Raw genomic sequence first — 14,574 nt, 5'->3', positions numbered from 1 at the left:
CCTACCAGTAAAATTGTGTGACAAAGATTACCAGCATCAGTTCCTCTTTTCTGATCACTGTCCTATAAATCACTAAGATAACATGTGAAGCAGATGGGTTGACAATGACTCATGAGGAGGAAGAGGGGGAGCAGCTAATGTCTGAATTTTGTGACTGGTAATATTCATGAGCGTTGATTCTTTAGAACTTACACGACACAAGTCAGTTAAGAACAAATTCTTATTTACAATGACGGCCTACCAAAAGGCCTCCTACGGGGATCGGGGCTGGGAATAAAAATAAGAATATATGACAAAACAAACATCACCACATGAAAGACACCACACCACTATATAAAGAGAGACCTAAGACTACAACATAGCATGGCAGCAACACCACATGACAACCACATGGTAGCAACACAACATGACAGCAGCAGAATACATGGAACAAACATTATTGGAAACAGACAAATCAAATGTTATTTGTCACACACACAGGGTTAGCAGATGTTAATGCAAGTGTAGCGAAACGCTTGTGCTTCTAGTTCCGACAGTGCAGTAATATCTAACAAGTAATCTAACAATTCCCCAACAACTACCTAATACACACAAATCTAAAGGGGTGAATGAGAATATGCACATGTAAGTATATAGATGAGCGATGGCCGAGCAGCATAGGCAAGGTATAATAGATTATATAAAATACAGCAGCAGCCTCTCTGAGTTAGTGATTGCTGTTTAGCAGTCTGATGGCCTTGAGATAGAAGCTGTTTTTCAATCTCTCGTCCCAGCTTTGATGCACCTGTATTGACCTCTGAACAGTCCTTGATTATCTTTTTGGCCTTCCTGTGACATCGGGTGCTGTAGGTGTCATGGAGGGCAGGTAGTTTGCCCGCGGTGATGCGTTGTGTAGACCGCACCACCCTCTGGAGAGCCCTGCGGTTGAGGGCGGTGCAGTTGCCATACCAGGCTGTGATACAGCCCAACAGGATTCTCTCGATTGTGCATCTGTAAACGTTTGTCAGGGTTTTGGGTGACAAGTCAAATTTCTTCAGCCTCCTGAGGTTGAACACCATTTGTGTGGGTGGACCATTTCAGTTTGTCAGTGATGTGTACGCAGAGGAACTTAAAACATGTTTATCTGTATGACATCGCCATGACATCGCCTACAAGATTGATCTTCGAGTCCAATGGTCATCTCGCACCGTACTGCCCATGTCTAGGCCATTAAATCAAAGACACTCCTACAATATAAAGTTGTTTTTGACAAAAATGTAAATGTGTCAGTTTGTCTCATTTACAAGGCAGGAGTAATAACATGTTCACCTACTTAAGATATTGGCTCGAATCTAGGTTGTGCCTTTAGATTTCGAGAAAATGAACATCTAAAGTAGAAATCTTCACTTCTCTAATTGACTTCTCAAACTCCAAACTCCGGCCTGGTCAGCTTGGTCTGCTTCGCAAGCGTTCCAGGAAGACTTGCAATGTTGCGCCTTGTTGAACCGAAGACATTAAAACAAGGGTTGCGGTCCATACACTTAAAAGACACACCCTATCCCATCAGACCTAAAATCAAGTGGACACTTCTGATGACGTATCATGATGTCTGACAAGTATACACTTGCAGGGCAAGGGGCGATGGAGGAAGGAATGATTTTTAAATTGACCACCCTTGGCCGGAAATTCTTCACTCCTTCATCCTGCAATGATTTTGTTTTCAGCCACTGGTAGCTTGTGGGTGCTTTATATGCGCTACAGTCAATTATGAGTGCATGTCTACTTATATTAAAAATATCATTATTAAAATACGCCTACTGTTTGATAGTTAGCAAATTAATTAGCTAACTAACATTAGCCTGCCTAGCTGGAACTTCTGAAGAAGGAAAATGTTTTATTTATACAATTTCCAAAAGATAACCAAACAAAAACATATTTACTTTTTATGTAGTAGCAAAATGTCTACCTTATTTGCATTAGTTTTTACTTGTATGTTGACTTCTCCATTGATGTTGTTTTAAAATTTTACGGACTTTTCTTAGCAGGATGTACAATCTTGAATTGAATTATGGGGAGTTTCAGGCCATAGTGAACATAATTGTACACTTGCAAAGTCGACTAAAAACTAGGGCTGAGGGGCTTACATTGCAAACTTCTCTTGCTTGGCTGATCATTTGAACCTCCCTCCAAGATGGCGACGGGGATTCCCCCAAGAGCATAAGGCGAAGGTAAGCGGACGAGGGTGTCTTTTAAGTGTTTGGACCGCATCCCAGGTGTTGAACGCACCAGACGCAGTGAGGCTATTCCTGACTACTACAGCAGGAGGCAGCAATAACACCAGATTCTAGAAGAAGAAGAAAATGAAGAAGAAGAAGACAATCTGAAGCAGACCAGGAAGCGACGAGGTTGTTTTGATTGACAGAAATTTGAATGAAGATGGGGCTCAGACAAAATGTAGGTTTATATCAAACAAAAAAACTATTTCGCTTTGTTTTGAAGGTAAGGTCGTAGTCTCTCAAGTCCCAATCATCTAAATGTTCTCGGAAGCATTACAGCAAACATACTAGCTGGCTTACCTAGCCTCATTTCTAACTTGCTAGCTACGTTAGCATGCTACCTCCAAGCCACAAATTAATCGGTTATCTATGGGAGTCGTTGTCCAAGCCACTACAAAGGTAATTCCTCGACTTGCTAGCTTACTTGCAACTGCTTATTCATAGATACACTTTGGTAATGACGCTTATGGAAAGGTTATGTTGTAGTTAGATCAAGTCATAGGTTAATCTGAGCAGATTGTGTAGTTGTAGCTATCCATTGACATGTTTATTTCATTGTTTACTCAGGTGCATGGTTCCTCTAAATGTAAGACGCCTGTATGAGTGACGCACACCACCATGGGCCAGCGAAGGAGGGGGGCAGCTTTCCACGCTCCCCCAGCCAACAGACACCCTGATGGGCTCACAGTGGCTCCCCAGGCCCCTGCCAGGAAGCACAACATCTGCATGGTGTCAGACTTTTTTTACCCCAACATGGGAGGGGTGGAGAGCCACATCTACCAGCTGTCTCAGTGTCTGATAGAGAAGGGTCACAAGGTGGTGATCGCCACCCACGCCTATGGCTGCAGAAAGGGGGTCCGGTACCTGACCAATGGGCTCAAGGTCTACTACCTGCCCCTGCAGGTTATGTACAACCAGTCCACAGCTACCACCTGCTTCCACAGCCTGCCGCTGCTGCGCTGCGTGTTTGTCAGGGAGCGTATCACCGTGGTGCACGCCCACAGCTCCTTCTCCGCCATGGGCCACGATGCATTGTTCCACGCCAAGACCATGGGCCTCAACACGGTGGGTAGCAGTCTAACAGAGTTGTGGGTAGCAGTCTAACAGAGTTGTGGGTAGCAGTCTAACAGAGTTGTGGGTAGCAGTCTAATCAGAGTTGTGGGTAGCAGTCTAATCAGAGTTGTGGGTAGCAGTCTAATCAGAGTTGTGGGTAGCAGTCTAATCAGAGTTGTGGGTAGCAGTCTAATCAGAGTTGTGGGTAGCAGTCTAACAGAGTTGTGGGTAGCAGTCTAATCAGAGTTGTGGGTAGCAGTCTAATCAGAGTTGTGGGTAGCAGTCTAATCAGAGTTGTGGGTAGCAGTCTAATCAGAGTTGTGGGTAGCAGTCTAATCAGAGTTGTGGGTAGCAGTCTAATCAGAGTTGTGGGTAGCAGTCTAATCAGAGTTGTGGGTAGCAGTCTAATCAGAGTTGTGGGTAGCAGTCTAATCAGAGTTGTGGGTAGCAGTCTAATCAGAGTTGTGGGTAGCAGTCTAATCAGAGTTGTGGGTAGCAGTCTAATCAGAGTTGTGGGTAGCAGTCTAATCAGAGTTGTGGGTAGCAGTCTAATCAGAGTTGTGGGTAGCAGTCTAATCAGAGTTGTGGGTAGCAGTCTTAACAGAGTTGTGGGTAGCAGTCTTAACAGAGTTGTGGGTAGCAGTCTTAACAGAGTTGTGGGTAGCAGTCTTAACAGAGTTGTGGGTAGCAGTCTTAACAGAGTTGTGGGTAGCAGTCTTAACAGAGTTGTGGGTAGCAGTCTTAACAGAGTTGTGGGTAGCAGTCTTAACAGAGTTGTGGGTAGCAGTCTTAACAGAGTTGTGGGTAGCAGTCTTAACATAGTTGTGGGTAGCAGTCTTAACAGAGTTGTGGGTAGCAGTCTTATCAGAGCTGTGGGTAGCAGTCTTATCAGAGCTGTGGGTAGCAGTCTAACAGAGTTGTGTGCGGTGAAACTTAGCCAATTTTGACCGAAAGTGGTGCACTTTAGGGAAGATGATGCCATTGCAGGCGCATCCTAGAGCAAGATGAGAGCATATAAAGTTCTTAAACTAGTTTTTGTGTGTCCATTTAGTATAAATATCTAAAAGTTGTTGTCTGTTTACAGGTGTTTACTGACCACTCCCTCTTTGGTTTTGCTGATGTTAGCTCGGTACTGACCAATAAGCTGCTGACGGTGTCTTTGTGCGACACCAATCACATTGTGTGCGTGTCGTACACCAGTAAGGAGAACACCGTGCTTAGGGCAGCACTTGACCCCGAGATTGTTTCTGTCATCCCCAACGCTGTCGACCCCACAGACTTCACCCCCGACCCTTCCCAGCGCTGTGACGACAGGATCACCATCGTAGTGGTCAGCCGCCTCGTCTATCGTAAAGGTAAGGAGCGGTGAGACTATATAATGATAAATGTAGACCCCACATAGCAAGAAGATGAACTATGTGTGCTTGTCATTTATCAATAAATAAAGCCTGTAGATATGATTGTAGGAATGTGAAGTCTCAACTGCTGCTTATACACTTTTTTTAGGAATAGATCTTCTGGGTGGGATCATCCCAGAGCTGTGCCTCAAACATCCCGATCTACATTTCCTGATTGGTGGAGAGGGACCAAAGAGAATCGTGTTGGAGGAAGTGAGAGAGAAATACCAGCTACACGACAGGTAGAATTAAACAGTGATGTGTGTGGGTTGGTATATATTTGCAGGTGTAGGTGTGTGTCTGATTTCCTTCTCTCTCTCCCCAGGGTGCGTCTCCTGGGGGCCCTTGAGCATAAGGATGTGCGGGGGGTCTTGGTCCAGGGACATATCTTCCTCAACACCTCCCTGACCGAGGCCTTCTGCATGGCTATAGTGGAGGGGGCCAGCTGTGGACTACAGGTCTGTTTGCCGACTGAATATACAGATACAGAGTCTGAGCGGAAAATCTGTCAGACAGCGCAAGAGCTACTGCTAAAATATCTCAATCAGCAAATGCATATGCAATGGAAGGCAGGCTACATCAATGTGACACACACCACTTTGCAATGAGCTGGAGGCAGTATCATTTTGAAAACATAAACTTTATTGTTTGAAATCTGAATGTTTTACTACATATTATGAGGCATGTCTAACCATGCTTCAAAGTAGCCTAAATCAGACCATATCCGTAGAGGCAATTATTTAAAATCCACTTTCTTTCATTGTCCATTAGCCAAAAGCACAATCCTTATTAGCAACCCATGTTAGTTGTTGCGTATTACATCTCCCCTCTTTCTACATTTCTAATGGATATTTTCATCTCTGTCACTCATGTGCAGTGCGCTTTGGATAATGCTGTTTTCCCGCTAATTGCATTACAGAACGAAACGTTTATACTATAGTAGATTGACAGGCTAGTGATTTTGCTGTTAGTTACTGGTATTGTTGTCTGAGGAAAAGTTAATGTGGATAGTTATTCTAACATCTTCAAAGTGCACATCAGAGTTCAGTAAAAAGGACCGCACATCGTTGCACCTTTTAACTTTTAATATGAATTACCATATTACCACAAGCTCCGTGAGTGGACACCCTAATCGGGTTATGCACCCAATGCATATGGGTCTGGGAATTTTCTCAAATGTCCAGTAAATTTAAGTTCTGCCTGTCAAATGTCCGGCACCACATTTTCCTAACCGAAACCCTGGTTGGTATCTGCATGTGGCTGGTTGGATAGGTGTCTGCTTGTTATTCTTAACATCGGTGGATTGAGTATGTGTGTGTGGTTAATGAGGTTCATGGAAGTGTGTGTGTGTAGGTGGTAAGTACGCGTGTTGGAGGGATCCCTGAGGTTCTACCTGAGGATCTGATCACCCTGTGTGAGCCCACCGTGCGTTCTCTTTGTGCCGGCCTGGACAGTGTCATTGCTAGACAACGATCGGGCAGCGTCGCCTCCCCAGCTTCCATCCACGCCCACGTCTGCACCCTCTACACCTGGAGGAATGTCGCAGAGAGGACAGAGAAGGTGGGCTCATACATGCGTAATATATTTTGTATGTTTCCTAAATCTAGTCTGTGATACCTTTAATTGACACAGACTGAGATATTGATGAGGTTTAATTCATTGATACTAACACTGTGTATCTGCTCTCTGTTCTGTCAGGTGTATGACCGTGTGGCTGGGGAGAAGGTTCTTCCTCTGGACAGACGGCTGCTCAGACTGAGAACCCACTGTGGCCCTGTGGCAGGCTCTATCTTTTCCTTCTTCGCTGTCCTCAACTTCCTCTTCCTGCTCCTTCTCCGCTGGCTCCTCCCAGACTGCCTCATAGACGTTGCCATGGATGCCACGGGGCCCCAGGGGCTGTGGAGGCAGGGCTTGGGCGATAGGAAAGGAACTCACTCTAAAAGTGCCATGTTGACAAAGGAGGAGCCAGGTGGTCAAAAGACCAAGCTATGATGATAACTCCAAGCAAACACAACTCCTTATCCTCAACCTTAATATAACTGCTTAAAAAAATCTTAACTTGACTTCTGACCCAACTACCTAATCACCTGTGGATACTGACCACTCATTGCAGAATGTTTTTAGGGGGACCCTGATGTTTACAATAGGATGAGTGTTCTTGCTCAGGTTAAGACGGTTATAGATATACGTTTTATTCTTTGTAACCCCGGAATGAACCCCAAAACTGAAGTACTCCTGTATTAATGTTCCACTCATAGTTTTTGTATTTTATAAAGAAGGATATAGGTTCATAGAGAATTATTTGATTAAGGAAGGAGGTTGGGGGGTACACCGTTATTACAAAAATGCCACATTGAATGCCACTGGTTGCCATAGACAGCAGTATAAACGTTAAGGGGAGTCTGTAATAACATTGTTTTGTATTCCAACCCCACCCACTAACCAAGTTCCCTTCCTTGTCCTTTTATGGTTGAATTTCATTTTTTGTAGTTCTCTGCTGTTTAACTTTTTTACTTATATCATGCTTTGCCAATGTCTTTGTTGGGTGGTTCCTCTGCTATGGAAATGTTTTTTTTTGTGTTTTTTTTAAAAATTTTTACAAATGTTTGTGAGCTCATGCTTAAGGCTGTGTGTACCCTGATGATGCACTGATTCCTGAACCTTGACCTATGATGGAAATAAGGAAAGTAAAGTCTGTTTCAGGATGACCTATTTTATCACCCTTTTTTCTGATCAAGGATTTTCAATAGCTAGGGCCTCAAACATGTTGTACGTCCTGGAATAAAAACATCACTGTTTTCACTGTAAACATCTTGCCAGACGAAACACATAGCAATGAAAGGGGAGGAGGTAGGATTGGCATTCCTATCTTTTCAAGGCTGAGGGTAGTGCACCATTCACACATCGTTAGGGTTGTAGTCTGGGTAAATAGCATCATTGTTCTCACTATAGGAACATTTTCTGCCTGAAGTGGTTAATTAAGGGTATTGATGAGGGTCAAATGTTTCAAAAATGCAGGAGAGAGTGTACTGTATGCAGGGAAGGTTCCACAGGTGCTGGACACCCATCCCCCCTATACATGTAACATACTAGCTCAACAGCTCAACAGTTTTAGAACAAGTCTGAAAAGTCTATATTGTATGTATGTAGCCCTCATTCAGACTGTTTGTGAAGAGTGAACCACAGTTTGGTAAAAACAAGTTTTTACTTTCAAAATACCCAACTATTCACCTTCCAATGTCGATGTACTACAGGCACCATGTTTTGACTGGCTGTTTTGAAGTGATGTCCCTGAAGGAAACAGTGAACCGGACTTGAATGATGTAATGACACAGATATGCAGATAGCTTTACAACTCCCCTCTTAAAATTGGCTTTTAGAAAGCCCTAAACAGATTTCTTAAATTCAATCACACCTTATCCAATTTTGTTTTTCTTACGCCATAAGGTTGACCTTTGCACATGTTGAAATACCACACCTTACCACCTAGATATCAGAATAGACACAGATGTTCCATTTGTGTGTGTCTATGTCTATCCGTCCTATGCTTACCTCTATTGTCATGCAACGGTTCCCCAATTCCACGGAAAGGGGGGTTGTAGGGGTGGTACTCCTTTCCTCAGGGTTGGGGGAGGAGGTAGCTTGGGGCCTGATAAGAGGTCTGGGAAAGCCAGCAGTGGACAGACAGGTTTGTGGATCCCACCCGTAGCTGGTTCATTCACTGTGGAGGAGGCTGCTGTTGTTTGACCATGGCTGGTGTGCAGACGGAGATTGCCCTGTGCAGTCGGCCTTGGAGGGGACCCTTCCATATCTATGGTGGACTGGCATGCAACTCACTCATGGCTGGTATGGTTTTCTCTTTTTCTTCTGCTGCTTTGGCAAAGTAAATACTGTTAGTTTGTGTTCTGTGAGAGCAAGAAAGTTACACTTACAATTTGAGAGAGGCCAAGAGCTCTTCAGTGTGTTCTGTGCTTTTGTCTGTGGTATTGGTGTTGTTCAACAGAGAAGGTTGGTGTCCTGAATAAACACATTATACAGTATGTTTTCCTAAGAGTTGAGAACAAGAGTTGGTTCAGATATTTCAGAAAGTTGGTAGAGGCGATGAGAGAGAGAGAAAATGGAAAGAGAGAGCAGTTAGGTCAAGATTTATTGGTGTGTGTTTTTAGAAGAATACTGTACCTACTGGTTGATTCAATGTTGTTTCCATGTAATTTCAACCCAAAAAATAAATGTGATGACGTTGAATCAATGTGGAAAACTGATTGGATTTGAAGAACAAAAGTAAACAATTTAAATCCAATGACATGGTCAAATATTTTTGTTGATAAATCCAACCAAATGTGAATCAAAACTAAACGTTAAATTGATATCTGTGCACAGTGGGTAGCCGACTGATGTATGCCCTGAATAAATATACTGCATATCATTTTTTTAGTGAAAGTAAGGGAACCAAAGTCTAGTTTAGTAATACCCTGTGATGGATAGAGTAACCAGTTGCCATACTTGAGTAAAAGTAAAGATACAGTGCATTTGGAAAGTATTCAGACCCCTTCAATTTTTTCACATTTTGTTACATTAGTCTTATTTGAACATTTTATTAAATTACAAATGTTCCTTGTCAATCTACACACAATACCACGTAATGACAAAGCAAAAACAGGTTTTTAGACATTTTTGAAACTTGTTTTTCTCATGTAGTGACATCATCGCAATAGTTAATCACGTCCACAGACACACATACACACTTCTGAAACCATTAATGTGCACCACACAGTGCACATTTTTATTTCAGTCCATTTCCCATCTTCAGTTTAACCATTCCCCCCACAGAGAGACAAACATATTTGCATGAGGGGGTGTAGAAATTGATAAGATATATTTGTGATGTTAGCCTGTAGCCTATTGCTTCCCCATGGGACATAGATGTGAGAGACTGTTCCATTTAGGGTGACACACATTAGCATTGCCGGTGTAGTCATTGGAAATCAGATTACCCGCTGCTGATGCATTACATGGATCTCTGAATCTGTGTGAGCACGGCAAGCAGGAGAGGTGTTGTTCAACATATCATAGTAGTAAACGAACGGGTATGAGGGCTACCCCGAGCGACCTCTGGGATCACTTAACATAAATTGGAGCATTGGGGTAGAGATGCCTGGGGGCTTTAACACGGAACCCAAACCGGCTGCGCGCGTGCGCCATCGTGCATTCATGTATTTTGTCCCAGTTTTGATCGCGTTTGGTGTAGGGGGACAAAATACATGAATGCACGATGGGGTTTGGGTTCCGTGTTACAACCTTTGATTGGCTTGTGCCATTATTACCGTGCTTTAGCGATGGCCGGAAACATTCGCTTAATCTCAGACCAAACACGTTGAGCACTCGATATATGTGAGTTTGCGACAGAATCAAGTCAATCTCAAAAGCTAGTTGCCGAGTCATCGAGGGCGCCTGCGCCCTTCGGAAGCCTCTTTATCGACAACAGTCGCTACTACATTCTTCTCAATTTTCCCCAAAACTTTTCCCACATTTTGTTATGCTACAGCCTTATTCTAAAATGGGTTAAATAAACATATTTCCTCAGCAATCTTACACACAACACCCCATAATGACAAAGCACATTTTTGCAAATGTACTAAATACAAAAAAACAGATACCTTATTTACATAAGTATTCAGACCCTTTGCTATGAGACACGAAACTGAGATCATGTTTCTACAACCTGATTGGAGGCCACCTGTGGTAAATTCAATTGATTGGACATGATTTGGAAAGGCAAACACCTGTCTATATAAGGTCCCACAGTTGACGGTGCATGTCAGAAAGAACCAAGCCATGAGGTTGAAGGAATTGTCTGTAGAGCGCAGAGACAGGATTGTGTTCAGGCACAGATCTGGGGAAGGGTACTAAAAATGTTGGCAGCATTGAAGATCCCAACGAACACAGTGGCCTCCATCATAGTTAAATGAAAGAATGGAACCATCAAGACAAACTGAGCAATCTGGGGAGAAGGGACTTGGTTAAGGAGGTGACCAAGAACCCAGATGGTCACTCAGAGTTCCTCTGTGGAGATGGGGGAACCTTCCAGAAGGACAATCATCTCTGCAGCACTCCACCAATCGGTCCTTAATGGTGAAGCATGGGGATGGCAGAGTCTGAATACTTATATTTTCATATAACATTTGTAAAGATCTGTTTTTGCTTTGTCATTTTGGGGTATTGTGTGTCGATTTGATGGGGAAGAATGTATTTAATCTAAAAGATTCCTAAAAACCTGTTTTTGCTTTGTCATTATGGGGTATTGTGTGTAGATTGATGATATAAAAATGGAATTAATCAATTTTAGAATAAGGATATAAAGTAACAAAATGTGGAAAAAGTCAAGGGGTCTGAATACTTTCCGAATGCACTGTACTGTAGTCTGATCCATACAATGAACTGTTTACAGATATGTATATATCTTCAACCAATGCTGAGATGTTTATGGATTGAGATGTCTATGGGTTTGTAGATAGAACGTTTCCAAGCCTTTGATGCAGGAGTCGGAATAATTATATTTTCATATAACATTTGTAAAGATCTGTTTTTGTTTTGTCATTATGGGGTAGTGTGTGTAGATGAGGGGAAAACATTTATTTAATCTATTTTAGAATAAGGCTGTAACGTAACATGTGGGAAAGGTTATGGTCTGAATACTTTCTGAATGCTCTGTATGTTACAGATACATCAGCATGTAGATATGCAGAGTAACAATAATGTACCTTAATAGAAAATGCCTCAAGTAAATGTGAAAGTCACCCAGTAAAATACTACTTGAGTACAAGACTAAGTATTTGATATTAAATATCAAAAGTATTTCATTTAAAATTCATTATTAGGCAAATCAGACTGCACAATTGTATTTTTTTATTTACAGTTAGTCAGGGGCACATTCCAACACAGATGTAACTTACAGAATAAGCATTTGTGTTTAGGGAGTCTGCCAAATCAGAGACAGTAGTGATGCACAGGGATATTCTCTTTAAGTGTGTGATTTTGACAATTTTCCTGTCCTCTTAAGCTTTCATAATGTAACAAGTACTTTGGTGTCAAAGTGTATGGCGTAAAAAGTACATTTTCTTTGGGAGTGTAGTGGAGTAAAAGTTGTCAAAATATACATCCCCCCCCCCACACACACAAAAAAAACTACTTAAGTATTTACACCACTGGTAGTACTTGAGTATGTGAGACTACATTTCCCTTACAGTGCCTCTCATTTGCACATGACCTCTCCTGGCTGTTCCAACAGCTTTGTCTGATGCATATTCATTTACTTCTGTTGATGAGATGAGCCAGTTAGTACAACCAGTTTGGGGGGAGAGAGGGAGGAAGTCATAGTGGTTGTTTAGTTCTCCCAGGTAGTGTTTTCTGTGATACCGGGGCAGGTAAGGGGGCAGGAACTGGGCTTCAGTGTCTCTGAGGTCCAGGAGGTTGATTGTCTGATAATGATGTGCTTGAGTATGTGAGACTACATTTCCCTTAAAGTGCCTCTCATTTGCACATGACCTCTCCTGGCTGTTCCAACAGCTTTGTCTGATGCATATTCATTTACTTCTGTTGATGAGATGAGCCAGTTAGTACAACCAGTTTGCGGGGAGAGAGGGAGGAAGTCATAGTGGTTGTTTAGTTCTCCCAGGTAGTGTTTTCTGTGATACCGGGGCAGGAACTGGGCTTCAGTGTCTCTGAGGTCCAGGAGGTTGATTGTCTGATAATGATGTGCTGTGTTTGGACCGGCTACAGTATGAATGATTTTGTGTGTGTTTCCACAGACTTGTGGTCAGACAGGACTCCTCTTCACGATGCCGCCTACCAGGGTAGACTCCTGATCCTGAGGACTCTGGTCTCACAGGTAAACAGTCAAAACCATGTCTTACAGTAATAAAGCTGCCATAAAAATGACATACTGACACTAAACAAAACACACACACATCACATAGACATGAAGTGCTCCATCTTCTCCACTCTCAGGGGTTTCCTGTGGACATGCTGACAATGGACAGGGTCTCTCCCCTCCATGAGGCCTGCCTCGGAGGACATTACGCCTGCACCACGTTCCTACTTGAGAACGGGGCCAATGTAAGGACACCATGTTTTTTCTCTCGCTCAAACTAGGAATAATCACAGGTTTTTACCAATATAGGTAGCGTCTAACCTAAAGCCGCTTCATGTGATTGCTCTCTGTGTGTCTGCAGGTGGAGATGGTATCGACTGATGGAGCCACACCCCTCTTCAATGCCTGCAGCAGTGGGAGTGTTGCCTGTGTCAGACTGATTCTACAGTACAGCCCCAACACCCATGCTGTCCATCACCTGGCATCACCCATCCACCAGGCTGCAAAGAGAGGTAAGTGTGCATGTGGATTTATTTTAAGTGCAGTGACTCAGAATGACCATTTCATGCAGCATAATAGTAAACATTGTAGTCAGTAAAAGTTGTTTCCCTCCCCAGGTCACAGGGAGTGTCTAGAGGTGTTGCTGTCCCATGGATTCCACATAGACCTGGAGCTGCCTGGTGTGGGAACCCCTTTGTACACAGCCTGTCTGGCCCAGGCCACCGACTGTGTGGAGAGACTGCTGCAATCAGGTGTTGATGTCCAGGGTGGGTGTGGTCATGACACACCATTACATGCTGCAGTGCTAGGGGGAGAAGTCAGGGTGGTGGAGCTTCTGATGGACTACGGGGCTGACAGGAGTTGTAGGAATTCAGACGGGAAGACTCCTCTAGAGCTGGCAGCTTGCGACAGTACAGTCAGAACTACAATACAGAAAAGAGGTGAAAATGCTTGTTTTATTAATGCATTCACACGCACATCCACGCATACATGACTCTACCCAAACGTCCCACTGGGAACACAATGTTTTAATCAACGTTGTTCCAACTTCATTTCAATGAAGTTAACTTGAACCAACATGGAATAGACGTTGAATTTACATCTGTGCCCAGTGGGCTATTAGTGCATGTCTACTGATGGAAGGCTATCAACATATTTTCCATGTCTGACATATCTCCTTCCCCTTTGTTTGACCTCCTTACTGCCTCACCTCTTTCTCCCCAGGTCCCTGCACTCTTTCTCAGCTGTGTCGGTTCTGCATTCGGAGGAGTTTGGGACAGACTCGTCTGGACAGAACATCAGCCCTCTTCCTCCCTTACAGACTCCAGGCTTTCCTGCTTTACCAGTAACACTGAAATGGCAACTTTTTTACAAATGTTTGGTAATTTGTATTTATTGCTATTTTAATCAACTTCTACTTGTTCAGTGGTTTTAGCAGTGAGTTGGTAACTGAACAAATGAATGGTTTTGTTTTTCTTGGTTTAATAGAAACTGGGTTGACTGATTTGTAGCTTTTCTCAGGATGCTATATTTTCTAATAAATGGTCATATTCAACATATCCAAAATAGCTTTTCTTTTGTCATAAACCCCTTATGTTGACGTGGACATGTTACCCAATTACATAAACAGTAAGGGAAGCCCCATCAAATACTGTATCAACCCCTGAACCCTGGCCTAGCCATCTACTTGACAAAAGGCGAGGTGTCTGGGCATTGCGAGTGCATCTCAACAGTCACCATCTTCTCCCTGATGCCTTTCCTTTGTCTGTGAGAAGAGGGGGATTAAGGTGCTGACTGAGAGGGAAGAGGCATAGCAGATGGAGAGGTGTGGCTCCAGGGTGTTTCCTGTCCTCCTTGTATGCCAGTTTAGATTGAGATTGAAAAGGTCATATCATCAAATGCCTGATGGCCAATCAGGTCTCCTGAAACAGAGATCACCTATGGCTCATTAATGACCTCATGGGATGCTGGAGTACCCATAATGATTGTTGTGATAATA

General features: G+C 43.2%; 2 protein-coding genes across 3 annotated transcripts; both read left to right on the top strand.

Moving 5' to 3' along the window:
• The first annotated feature begins 2,206 nt into the window (after positions 1 to 2,206).
• piga (phosphatidylinositol glycan anchor biosynthesis, class A) lies at positions 2,207 to 7,413 on the top strand. 2 transcript variants are annotated; one of them, XM_024409784.2, is made up of 7 exons: positions 2,207 to 2,433; positions 2,823 to 3,320; positions 4,393 to 4,663; positions 4,815 to 4,947; positions 5,031 to 5,163; positions 6,059 to 6,265; positions 6,404 to 7,413. In XM_024409784.2, exons 2-7 carry the CDS (start codon positions 2,874 to 2,876, stop codon positions 6,695 to 6,697), a joined length of 1,485 nt encoding a protein of 494 aa, XP_024265552.1. In that variant the 5' UTR covers positions 2,207 to 2,433; positions 2,823 to 2,873; the 3' UTR covers positions 6,698 to 7,413. The 2 variants fall into 2 exon arrangements, with proteins under 2 accessions (XP_024265552.1, XP_024265544.1); XM_024409776.2 differs by having other exon boundaries at positions 2,207 to 2,654.
• A 248-nt stretch (positions 7,414 to 7,661) lies between these two features.
• Positions 7,662 to 14,134, top strand: asb11 (ankyrin repeat and SOCS box containing 11). The gene is made up of 6 exons (XM_024409792.2): positions 7,662 to 8,551; positions 12,514 to 12,593; positions 12,713 to 12,820; positions 12,937 to 13,087; positions 13,193 to 13,516; positions 13,800 to 14,134. Exons 1-6 carry the CDS (start codon positions 8,455 to 8,457, stop codon positions 13,922 to 13,924), a joined length of 885 nt encoding a protein of 294 aa, XP_024265560.1. The 5' UTR covers positions 7,662 to 8,454; the 3' UTR covers positions 13,925 to 14,134.
• The last annotated feature ends 440 nt before the right edge of the window (positions 14,135 to 14,574 follow it).

This window comes from Oncorhynchus tshawytscha, linkage group LG03 (genome assembly GCF_018296145.1).
Source record: "Oncorhynchus tshawytscha isolate Ot180627B linkage group LG03, Otsh_v2.0, whole genome shotgun sequence".
NCBI lineage: Eukaryota > Metazoa > Chordata > Actinopteri > Salmoniformes > Salmonidae > Oncorhynchus > Oncorhynchus tshawytscha.
This window is presented reverse-complemented; position numbering and strand designations above follow the sequence as displayed.

Bases quoted from the DNA above. Each gene is read 5' to 3' on its own strand.
- piga (XM_024409784.2), top strand. From the start codon at position 2,874: ATGGGCCAGCGAAGGAGGGGGGCAGCTTTCCACGCTCCCCCAGCCAAC. The intron at 3,321-4,392 runs GTGGGTAGCAGT...GTCTGTTTACAG, and splicing joins AGACCATGGGCCTCAACACG to GTGTTTACTGACCACTCCCT. The intron at 4,664-4,814 runs GTAAGGAGCGGT...CACTTTTTTTAG, and splicing joins CCGCCTCGTCTATCGTAAAG to GAATAGATCTTCTGGGTGGG.
- asb11 (XM_024409792.2), top strand. From the start codon at position 8,455: ATGGCTGGTGTGCAGACGGAGATTGCCCTGTGCAGTCGGCCTTGGAGG. The intron at 12,821-12,936 runs GTAAGGACACCA...GTGTGTCTGCAG, and splicing joins TACTTGAGAACGGGGCCAAT to GTGGAGATGGTATCGACTGA. The intron at 13,517-13,799 runs GTGAAAATGCTT...CTTTCTCCCCAG, and splicing joins AACTACAATACAGAAAAGAG to GTCCCTGCACTCTTTCTCAG.